General features: G+C 44.4%; 1 protein-coding gene across 1 annotated transcript in view; it reads left to right on the forward strand.

Moving 5' to 3' along the window:
* Positions 1-4491, forward strand: part of nfil3-5 (nuclear factor, interleukin 3 regulated, member 5) — a 10909-nt gene extending 6418 nt beyond the window's left edge. The window contains exon 2 of the mRNA XM_041036426.1: positions 388-4491. Within this exon, the coding sequence (XP_040892360.1) occupies positions 950-2833 (1884 nt within the window). The 5' untranslated portion in view covers positions 388-949 and the 3' untranslated portion in view covers positions 2834-4491. The remainder of the gene's footprint in view (positions 1-387) is intronic.
* The last annotated feature ends 8181 nt before the right edge of the window (positions 4492-12672 follow it).

Consider the following 12672-nt stretch of genomic DNA (forward strand, 5'->3'; position numbering starts at 1 on the left):
GTTCTGCAGTAGCATTAGGAGCAGCAGGATTCAGCCCTATGTACTCGTGTGTGCTGCTACTCAGGCTCTGCATCCACCCTTTTCTTGTTCTCTGTGAAGTCAAGGAAACAAAGACAAGAAAAACAAACATTGTGTAACTTTGGGGGTTATGTAATAGGTTTTCGGCGCAGGTTGAATTGTATTAAAATAGACTTTGTATTGATCTCAAGCCTTAAAGGTTACATTAAAGGGAGCCACATTAAAGCTTTGCACTGCAGTCCATAAGTCTAATTTGACCTGACTAAACTGTAACTGTGTACCCAAATGAACTGCAGTGGTTTTACAGCCAATCTAACTCTGTGTCCCTCTCTCCCCCTCCCTCTTTGTCTCACTCTTTCCATAAACCAGGTAGTGGTTAGCAAACAGCAGCGCTGAAGCAAGATCCTCAGGGAGCCCCGAAGTAGACGGACTGACCTACATCCTGTGTGAGACACTGAGAGAAGCAGGGCAGCAGCCTGACAGGCATCACAGCTCTGCTGAAGATTGAGGAAGACGCTGATAAACTCAAAATCACCTCCTGCGAGATTCCAGAAACTGCTCGGAACGATTTGCCAAGACAACTGGAAGACTCTTCGCACAAAACATAAACTTGTTTCTTTTTTTTTAGTTTCTTTGTTCACAACACTAGTTCAATGTCTGAGGCTTTAGTGGAGTTCCACCTCTTTTTAATCTTCCTGGCTAATTTGGACACTTGAACTTTTTGATCTTGAAAAATACGTAACAGAAATCAATGAGGCTATCCCTTCAAGGAGCACAAATACCTCATCCAGAAATTTTTGCCGATCCTGCGACATAGGTCACACTCCTTAGTAACAAAGCAGAAGGCTCATATAGATTTACATCTTTTCCCTTCCCCCCTTTGCCCTTTGCCCTTTGCTAGAGTCACACTCTGGCCCCCAGCTAGGAAAAAATGGAAAGTCTCAGTCTACACTTCCCATCCACCAGCAACAAGAATGCCATGGAGGTAGACACTTTTTCTTCCTACAGCGGGAGCCTCCCATCCCCTGGTCCTGAGTCTGGAGCGCGAATCAGCCGCCAGGCTAAAGGTAGCAAGCCTACTGTGACTTCCCGTCGCAAGCGCGAGTTCATTTCTGATGAGAAGAAAGATGCTTCCTATTGGGAAAAACGGAGGAAGAACAACGAAGCAGCCAAGCGCTCAAGGGAGAAGCGTCGCCTCAATGACATGGTTCTGGAGAACCGGGTCATGGCCCTGAATGAGGAGAACGTTCGTCTGAAGACAGAACTCCTTCAGCTCAAGTTGCGCTTTGGCCTCATTAGCACAGCCTCCTACATGGAGAAAAGTCAGCAGATCTCCAACAGTGCTGCCGGTGGCAACAGTGGTAGCAATGGGAGCAGCACCAGCGGCACCCCGAACAGTAACGCCTACCTCTCAAGCAGCGGATACTCCAGTGCGTCCCAGGTGATGCTGAATTCTGACTCATCTGAAACTGAACAATCGAGTCGCGGTGAGCGCCACACCACGCTCCACAAGTACTCTCCCCGGGGCTCCGTCTCTGACATGTCTGACGGCTCCTCCAGAGACAGCCCAGAACCCATGGGCTACAACATCAAGAAGGAGCCCTCAAGTGTGGAGATGGCCAGGCTGGAAAACAGTGGGATTCCCGATGGCATCGCTAATGGGATACCAAATGGAATGCCAACTGGGGCTTACCATGGCAACCACACTGCTCTGGTTTCTCCTCACCAGCAGAGCACCCCATTGGCTGAGAGTGCCACAGACTACCAGCACCACCAACAGCAGCAGCAGCAACAGTGCCACATGGAGGTGTCCAGCTCCGCTCCTCAGGCCACCTCTGCACAGCGGAGCGTCATCTTGTACCGCTCTAGCAGTGGCTGTTACCCCATGGAGAGCCAGAGGTCGGAAGACCAGCAGTCCCAGCAAAGCAGGCAGCTGCAGCATGGCCAGCACACCTCGACCTCCAAGTTCTCTGACTGCTCAGTGACCATCACAGAGGTCGCTGAGAAGCTCGAGAGGACGAAGACCTTGGACTCGCCTCAGTATGAATACACCAATGGTCATGCTGAGTCAGCAGAGGAGCTGCAGCAAAAGTACAGTCCCAACATCCAACAGCAATGTGACAGCCATCATCATTACAGCTACCAGGGTCAGGAGAACAGTCTTCAGCACCCAGAAAGCAACCAGAACCCCTTTGCCCCTGATCTGATCCACAACACTGAGGAGAGCAAATCCTCCTTCACACAGCACAACGGCTACCTCAACACACTGGACGAAGAGCCCCCGGTGCTCACCTACGAGGGAGGCCCCAGAGCTGATGGTTTCTACCAAGAGAACTCCTCCGCTAAAGACACCTCCTCCAGTGATGGGGACCCTCGTAGCTCTGACAAGGAGGGCTCCACAGATGACGAGTCCCCCTCCTCGTCCTCCTCAGACATCAGCAGCTACCACCAGAAGGCGACGGGAGCTTCCGGTTCACACGGAGAGTGCCAAGCCGAGGTCAAAGCCACTGCTCTGCCTCACAAGCTTCGCCTCAAGTACAGAGCACTGTCCAACGGGGCAGCAGGAGCACAGGCAGAGGGGCCGGTGAGCACCTCCATGTCCCCCTCTCCCACCTTGCCCCAGCACCCTTACTTAGCTCTGCCCAGCAACCCTCACAGTGGCCAGGCCCACGGGGAGAGCAAAGAGTCTGAGAACGAGACTGAGTACACAGAAGAAGTCAAGCCTCAGATGAATGAGAGGGCGGAGGCTAAAAAGGAGGGAGGGAAAAAGGGATCCAGCAGCGGGAGGGGTGGGCGTAATAAGAGGCGAGATTAAGGACATATAGGAGCAGCTCAAGCATTTTCCTATCACCTCTTTGTTGTCTATAGCAGACAGACAACTACAAATATGACTCACATCGCCACATTACGAGACAGAAAAGAAGTCAGTGATCTGTGTGAGGTGTGGTTAGGATGTGGTTTCACCATCAAGTTTCACTGTGTCACCTGTTCCCCTTCCCTTTACTCTCTCCTACCTCCCGCCTATCCCTCCAATTAAAATAAGAGATCACTTAACGAGGGAGGGGACAGAATGAAACTCTCCAGAGCTGGAGTCTGGGATATTTCCCTTGTGGAAAACTCTCACATTATTCAATTATTCATTCTTGTAAACTGCCTTGGTGGCTGGCCAGCGTTTATTGTGGCATTATGGGAACATTCCTTTGACCAAAGATACACATCCTTCCTTTAGCATCTCCCCTTTTGGCAAAGAGTTACATTCTTCCTCCCTCTGAACACACCTGTACCATTTGATCCTCCACCTTCTTATCATCTGCACACAAGTTCTCTTCACTTCTGAAGCACTTAGATTGTATATTACTGTGACATATAAATTTGCATATATGGAATATATATTTTAAGAAGAAAAATGTGGCAAAAACAACAAAAAATAAAGCAGTGGGATGCGGAAGTTGTAGACTTAAAAAGTGAGCAGTTTGTCCTTGTTGAGACACCTTGTACAGTCCTTCTTTGTCTAGAAAATGCCTCAAAGATGTTCTTTTAACTGAAAAGAACGTTCCAGTTTTGAGCCACAACTTGTAAAACAAAAACAAAAAAGAAAAAAAAAAAGAAAAAAAAACAGAAAGGTACACTTTTAAGACTCAGCCCGGGTTCCTCGTTCAGGTGATCTAAGCTCTTTGACACTCAAAGTTGTCAAAACAGTCAAGGCCAGTTATTCTCATATCAATCAAGGCTATGCAGTCACACATTGCTGTTGGCAAAACCTGACAAGCACAAGGCGAGCCTCGTTTGCCAGCCGTACAACAAAAATCAATACATCTTCATTTTCCAGACAAAAATTGTCTAATAAATGAAATCGCTCTCCAGTCGCAACCAGCACAGCTGCTCTCTCTTCATAAGGTGCCTCTTTATTGTGTTGTCCCTCGTCCCCACATTGGCCAATGTCTTAAGGATCCCACTCACCTCCGCACTGAGTTGTTTTAGCTACAGTTGCTGCAGTAGATCATACAGTCTGTACAAGTATAACTGTTTCACTTCCTGGTGCCTGCCTCTGGTCACTATGTATAAATGTAAAGTTGTCTCTCTATCTCTTGTATACTGCTGTCATTATTTTATTATTATTTTATTAATATTGTTATTTTCTATTATATTCTGTTATTATTTTGGCTATTATTATGTGTATTTTTCTGTCATCCTGTTGTGTCATTTTGCTCTATGCTCTTCCTGGTTGTGCTGTGTATTTACCCTTGCTGCCCTTTGCCCCAGTTACCATTTGTACTACGTGTTACTGTATAACCTTTGTTGTTTGCCGAAAGGCTTTCCGAAAATGGAAAAAAAAAAATTGAATAAGGCTTGTCCAGAAGTGATTATGTATTGCTATACTTCACGTGGATATGCAAAATGGTTACAAAAAAACACTCATTTTGGATTGTGAAAGATTCAAAATGGGGAAAAAATTAAAGGTCGTTGAATTTACCCACATCTCTGTTGAACTTTTTGAGTTGTTCTTTTGAAATGACTTCATAACTGACGCACACACTCACGTCCAGACCAGCCTTTTTTTTTTTTCTAGCAGAGGATCAAGTGGCTGATTCACAGCTCAGACAAGGCAACATCCCAGTCTGCCAGTACAGCTCAGCGTGAGCCGACACAGCCAGAAAAACTTCGCTGGTTCACCACGTCATCGCTTTGTGCCTGCTGACTGCTGGCAGAGATCCTCTGAAATGAAATGAAACCAGAACAATACCCAAACTGTGTGGTACAGCAGTGCAGGAGGGAGTCTGAACTTAACCTCAACCTGAGGAGTCATGTCATATATTAACAGTCACAAAATACACATGACCCCAATACAGGATAAACAACACAGAGTACTTCATGTTTTACAAACAGATTGTCTGTCTGAGAAGAAACTTTCTGAAAACTTTCAAGGTTGAGCAGTTAACTCACATAGAAAGAGACTGAATTTATAAAATATGACAGTGAAAAATTGCTTTGACTAACTTCAGTGGCACAAGAAAAGTTTTTCATCTAGATTGGAAATTACTAAAGATGGGGCTGAAGTTAAATCAAACCAAACAAAAGCAAGAGGAAACTTTCTACTTTTACAGCAACTCAGCAGGAAGAAAGGTCCACGTGTAAAGTGGTGTTACATCAAAAAAGCAGTTCCAAGAAAATAAAGTTACGTTATATTTGGTTTCTGGTGTAGTCCAGAATTTCTCAACGCCATGCGGGGATATGTCTTAGTTGGAGAAATATGGAGAGAAAAATCACAGACTGTATCAGAGTACAACAAGCAAAAACAAGTTACACAACAGTCTTGGGAGAAAAACTGCGTCAGACTGTAAAGTGCAGCAGCCTGCATCTGACCCTACCGTTAATGGAACAATAGCTGATGGGAACAGAAAGTTGGCACTGGCAGAGCGTGCCACTGACAAGGGTTACATAAGAGCCATTACAGAGCGGAGAGACTCAGATACGGAGGTGTTGCAATTTCAGGGAAACACCCAAGTTTCTTGAGAATCTCAGGACGGCAGCACTGGATTGAATATGTCAACAAATAAGGAAGGACCAATAAAACCACTTGTGGCCGTGTTTTCATCCACTGCTTCATGTTGTGCAATTTTGTGACGCAAATTAAGTGCATCCACAGCACTTCTAGCAGAGCAGTAACAAAAGCTTGTTCTTCCATCTCCTGTAATAGATAGAGGAAGGATATAGGTGTGTGGAAGCGGCTGACCGCTCATAGACCTGCAGCCTTTATGTCAGTAACTCTAATGTGTTTTCACTTCTGCATGCCATGTCAGCCGCCAGCCAGCTGCAACAAGGTGACATTCCTGAGAAAACTGCAGTGCCTTGTAGTGCGCTATCCTTTCTTCATTTACTCTCCTATACCTTTTACCCTTCCCTCCTCCCTCCTTCCTTCCTCCCTCCCTCCTCCCAGTATCTCATGTTTGCTCTCACTCATTCCCCTTTTTTTTTTTCCTCAACCCATCTCTGAGCTGTAAAAGCTGCTTTGTATTGTGCGGAGGCTTGTGAAAACGGGCCAGGGGAGTAAAAGTAGGTCAGTGAGGAAGGATAGGAGAGGATGGGGGAGATGGAGAGGGAGGGGAGGGGAGGGGATGAGGAAAGAAAGAGAGAGAGAGAGAGAGAGAGAGAGAGAGAGAGAGAGAGAGAGAGAGAGAGGAGTTACACAGAGTGGAAGGGAGAGAGAGAGAGGGAGGAAGGAGGGAGGGAGGGTTATGTCACATGCCTCTACAGTGTAAACTTGAGCAAACTACCCGGAAAGAAGCTCTCGCTTGTTGCTGCATGAGGGAGCAGGTCAGTAGCACACCAGCGTATCAGTCTGCAGCTGCATCAAGCTGACATTTCTAAAGAAATTACACAGGGACTGATTAATTCCTCAGAGCTAACAGGATTATATATATATCATTATTACATTTTCACTGTTTTCAGGAGTTTCTGTAGAGCTCTAGTGACCTCCTGTCAAATATTGAAGCATGATTTTAGTTGATTGACTTACTGGAATTTGGGTAGGGGTGGAGTATTTTTGTTGTGCAAAAATTTGTACCTGAGGAAAACTTTCCACTCCAATGGTAGACATGGTGACTCTAGATAACATGTATTGTTTAGATGCCAAACTCCAGACATTTTTGTTTGACCCAATTTGGATTTTTCACAACGTTCGCCCCCACACTTAGCATTCAAATCCATCTGTCTCTCGGGTGTGTGCACAGCAGTGGAGGAGTGACCCTGGGTGCTATCTTCCTCCAGCATGAAGAAGTTAATGAAAGCTGGTAGGTCATAGCGAAGACTTTGTGTGTGTGTGTGGAGGGGGGGGTGGGGGTGTTGGCCCTGCGCTGCCTGCGGTGATCAACAGCTCCGGCTGGTTATGTAACTGGGATGCTGCAGTATGTAGGTCAGCAGCACAGGGAGAGCCAGGGATGGGGTAAGGAGGATGGAGTGTGTGCGTGCGTGTGTGTTCAGCTCTCGTTTGGCATATACAAGTGTGTGCTCACACCTTTAAACTTCAGATTTGAGTCATTTTAGCTGGTCATTCTCACACAGAGGATGTGCAGTTTGTGTTATGCTGAGCAGATGTCAAAAACCATCACTCAGTTGCAGGAATCTCTGCTGAAAGAGCTGAAATTCACCAGCTGAGAGGAGGGAGTCATCAGAAGCTCAGCGCTGCAGAAACTCATTGTGCAACGGAGCTAAACTGACCCAGCTTTAAACATTAACTTTGTGTGTTTGTTAGTACGTAATATGTTTGTTTTTCACAATCCAGACCTCATAAACTTTGAATCGCAAGGTTTGGCTCTTTCTGATGTGAAAAAAAAACATGTTTAAAAAAGAAAAAAGGTTTGCAAGCAGTCTCTCAACTGATCGTATCAAATTAAAAAAATATTATTAGCTTGTTAACACCAACTCCTTTTAAAAAGCCAAAAAGTCTGGATTTGATTATGATTTGTCAGGACAGAAACCTCTTGTGGTGGAAAAATTACAAAAAGCAATTGAAATAATGCTGTCTGTGACGAAAATAATATGGTATTACCCCAATATCATACACAGGAGGGACACTGAGAAGCTCTCTAATTAAAGTATAAATCACTCAGGAACGCAGATAATCAATTATTAAACACTTTGCAGCATGACTGGACATGGTGCTAATCGAGAGTCTCAGGTTCCCTCAGTGAGGTTTATTAGAGCTATTAATAAACTTCAGGCACATCTTTTGAATTTCATCCTTCATAAATTATTTCCAGCACATGTTTAGTTTAGGTTCTATATTTCAAGACGTTTGGTAACACTTGGCCACATGACAGCTTCGCAGTCTCAAATAAAACCGAATCGAGCCAAACATTCCAGTGATGAATAAAAGTACACACAGAACAACTGACCAATGTGATATCAGGACAAATAACAAAGCTATATATTTGATTTCCACCACAAGAAGTGGGTCTCAGATTTGGTACACGCCTGCAGGAAGCCTGAGAGAGAAAACAGAGCAAGGGAGAAAAATGACTCTTCTGTTGGACATGCTTGGTTGGCTGCGATTCAGGAGAGAGTTATGTTGCCTGCCATGACCCATTCAATCCCTGCTGCCTCTGCCCTACACAGCACTGTAAAATAGGTCAGAGAATGTATGTGTGTGAGTGTTACATATGTGTGTATAACTATGATTTGGGGACTGCTAACTTCAGCGCCGCACTACAACACATACACACACAGAACCGATGCATTTATATCACAACGTAAAAATAGGCCACAAGAAAGTTGTGCACTTTTGCAATGAAAGTAGGCCACTAGGAGTATGTGTGTGTGTGTGTGTGTGTGAGAGAGAGAGAGAGAGAGATGAATCAGCACCATGTTATGCAATGCTAAACCACCCTTGGGTCCCATTACCATATCTTGTGCCCTTGTGATACAGGAAGTAGCCTGTTGGCGTACGTGCGTGTGTGAGTGTATGTGTGTGTGTGTCCAAATGGAGGGTACTGACAGTGATACCCTTTTGGCCACTGACATTCATTCCATCGTCTGCCTGCCGGATTTATCCGCCTGCTGGACCTTCACTTGTTTTCAAACTATTCCTTCACAGCAGCTTTGTGAATACTATGCTTGAGGCTGACTTCTGTTTTCATAAACATGACATCTGCACAGGATCCCATCTGAGGAAGATGCATGTTGCAAAGACCTCAGTCCATTTTAAATCAGAATCAGTTCGGCCAGCAGCTGGTCAGTTTAGCTTAGCAAAAAGCTGAACACAAAGCTGCTCGCCATGTCAACAAGACACTGTAGTCGGTGTCATAGTCACTGCACCCAGACACAGCAAGGCTAGCTGCTTCCCCATATCTCCAGTATTTATGCTAAGCTAAGCTAAATGGCTTCTGGTTCTAACCACATATTTACCATACATACATGATATCCTAAAATGTCTGTTCCTATAAAAACCTCTGCTGTAACTAATCTTTCACTTGTTCTTTTTCAAAACTCAGTGCAGGACTCACACCACACTGACAGAAATCAGCAGGGAAGTCAGTATACTCCCTACAAACAAAGCTTTTGTACTTGCAGCTGTTCTATTTTATATTCAGCAGGGTTTCACATTAAGTTTCACAATACTGACCAAAGACAAGTTTCATGGACTCTGATGCACTCACGAATATTGATTCAATCCAGACTCACAAGTTTCCCACGTAGCTGTTGGAGAGCTCTGACTCAGGTGTCATGAATGCCGCTCCCTGGCTGCCATGAGAAAGATTCATATTTGTCAGCCGTCTTTGCACAGTGCAAATATTTTACTGACATCAGAGGAAAACTAAAGGCCCTTGAGCACATGAGCTCAAGTGTAAGGTTTTAAATCCAAGCTGCCACAATGTTCCATAAATATTTTAACTGGAACATCGCTGGAGATCAATAAAGGTAATTAAACACAGAGAGGAGGTAGGCTACCTGCCCGTATAAAGACCTCCAGTGACACTTAACAGGAAGGCAATAAGGGTCTATATGCTGTTTCCCAAAAAGACTTGTTCATTATTAATAAAGCATTTAATAATGGTATACTGGTCAGCAATAAGGCAAGTGTCATTATGAGTATGGGAACATTTAGTAAACCTCTTGAATGTGACCTTGAACTCCTGCCTGAATCCTAAAACATGTCAAGTTATAACAAAAAAAACCCAAATTACATTCACACTGATCAGCCATGACATTATAACCACTAACAGGTGAAGTGGATAATATTAATTATCTCCTCATAATGATACCTGTCAAGCGGTGGGATATATTGGGAAGCAGGTGAACATTCAGTTATTGAAATTGACGTGTTAGAAGCCAAAAAATGGGCAAGCGTAAGGATCTGAATGACTTTGACAAGGGCCAAACTGTGATGGCCAGACGACTGAGTAATGCTTCCTGACACACAGAGTAAATTGTTCAGGAAAGTGTTCAAGGTGGTGTTGCCTTGGCCTCCAATTTCCTCAGGTTGCAATAGGATCAAGCATCAATTTGATCCATGGAGGTCCCACCTCACATCTTACAGGACTTAAAGGATCTAATGCTAACATCTTGGTGCCTGATACCATCAGAGACCTTCAGAGGTCTTGAGGAGTCCACGACTCAATGGGTCAAGTTTAAGTTTATTCCTTTATTGATCCCTCAACCTGGGGAAATTTATCTCTGCATTTTACCCACAGCAAGTGAACAAAACACACACACAAGCATGCACATGCACTAGAGACGTTGGGGCTGGGGGGTGCCTAGTAAGGTGCCCTGGGAGCTGGGGTGGATCAGTGCCTTGCTCAGGGGCGATCTCAAGGTGGTCCAAAGCTGCACTCTTAACTTGCTGTGCCACGGCCGGCCACCCCCATACAGAGTCAAAGCTGTTTGGCAGCACGAGGAAGACCTACACAGAATAATGTGTAGGTCTTTTAATGTTGTGGCTGATCTGTATAATTTTTGGCTGTGAGAAGCTAAATAAAACACACATTTAGCTCATGTGCCTAGAGCATGGGTTCTGAATTTTTTCAAGTCTATCAAAGTACAGCCCTCTCATGCCCCAATGCATTGAAAGGGTGTTTGGTCGCTGTCATCATTTCTCTGTTGACACTTCCCATGAAGAGATCCCTTCCTGGCATTACTCAAATGTAAAAGGTGGGGGAAAAACACAGTCCTTGTTCTTGCTGTAATTTTGGAAGATACCAGCCTGATTTGGCTGTGGCAGAGTGCTGAATAAGCCTCATGTAAGCTTGCAATGGACAGGAAAAACAAAAACAATTACAGTGACTAATATGTAAATCTTTCAGTGTTCATATGGGCATGTGAGCATTACATTAAGAAGGACTAAGAAACTGGAACCTATCCTTTAACCTACATATCTGTCTCGAGCTGATGATACAACACACTCCGCTGATACGGTGCTGTTTCATCAGGAATAATGCACAGTTGGCATTCTCCACATAAGCCAACATCACTGGAGCTCCAGCAGCCTGACAGACAAACAACATGTTGGAGCTGCGGTGAGTGAGGTAACCTGCAGTCCTTCGTGGTGGTTATTAAGTGGATTAACCCCTTTAGATTAGTCTCAGCCATTTCTCCCATCTGTCTACTGTTACACCACAAACCTGCTACTGTACAACCACCGCAGGAGACACACACACTACAGACACACTAGAAACACACACAGGAAAACACAACAAAAGCAGCATTAGAAATATGTTGAGATGAGCATGTGAGCAAATCTTCTCCCAGTGACCTACTGCACTGAATATCTGTGCATGACTGGACGGGCACACAGCATAGGCTACGCACATACAATGAACAAATGCCTGTTCACATCACATGCTTACATTTTACTGTCGACACGCTCACACAGTGGCCTCGGCCTCACATGCAAGAAAACACGCACCCACACACTAATCTGTGATTAGTCATTGGTTATTATTCTCAGTTGAGTGACCAGGAGACATGCAACTCATGTACAGTGCACAACGAGGCAGAGTCAGAGACGCATCACTGTGGACATGGCTGTCGGTATGCTGGGATTTAGACTAAATGTATAAGTGTGTCACTGTTGAAGGTGCAGCTCAGGGTTCATAAATGTCTTTTGAGTTTTCGTGAAATTTGATTTAGCTTACTTTTCTGTACCATTTGTGAGTCTTTGTGTGTCTGCTAGAAATCAGAAATCTTTAAAAACTACTTGGCACAGATGGGGACACCATGAAGCCATTAATAAAGCCCATATGTGAAGTATCAAAGCAAAAATAGTGTTTCCCCCCTGGATTTCTTGGTCTTAAACCTCTCTTCATATAAGGCCACTTAGTGCATATCTCTTAAATTAAAAATATATATTTATGCTGAAAACAAATGCAGATGACAAGCGCACTCATCGACTCCAAAGTGACCCTGCTGAGTTTGACAGCACTGAATCAATCAGTGGTTCTAGATGAACATAATGAATCTGAACATCTGTAGCTCAGCAGTCATGAGTTTGACTTGACATTTGGCACAGTTCAACTTTGCACAAAGCCCTAATATTACAAAACAGGATTTAGGTCATTTATCCAAAATAACTGTTTTGATGCAAGTCTGCACCCAAATGCAGATAAAAAAAAAACTTCTAGACATTTTCTGCTGTTAAAATAAATGAAAAATATAAGATTATGCAGCATTGATAGATGGACATGATGGTGGGTATGTGTTGCCCTTTTTGACCCACCACCACATCTTTCAAATTTTACTCCCAATTTTTTTTTTTTTTTTTGCATCACGGTCTGAGCTACAACTAAACCACACTCCTAATGATTTTATTTATGCTTCAGGTTTCAAGCACATACACTTCACGAAACACAAACACAAAACTAATTCCAGCAGCTTAGAGTGTATCTTCTGCGAGTCAACCTGAGGTGAACTGATACTCATCTATATTCAGCTCTCACATGATACCATTCCCCAAATGTTAGTCAGGCTGTCGGCTGATTGAACAGTTTGTGTAGAGTAAGTTCACGTCTGGAAAGAGGCCTGATCTGGCCCAGAGCACACTGGAAGTCATTAAGACTCAATTAGCCACAAGGCCCCGGGGCAGAAGAGGACAACAAGAAGCCACAACCACAAGGGTGGAAAAAGAGACTGCTCTCAGGGGAGAAGTCACAGCCTGGCATT

Source organism: Toxotes jaculatrix, chromosome 4 (assembly GCF_017976425.1).
Source record: "Toxotes jaculatrix isolate fToxJac2 chromosome 4, fToxJac2.pri, whole genome shotgun sequence".
NCBI lineage: Eukaryota > Metazoa > Chordata > Actinopteri > Toxotidae > Toxotes > Toxotes jaculatrix.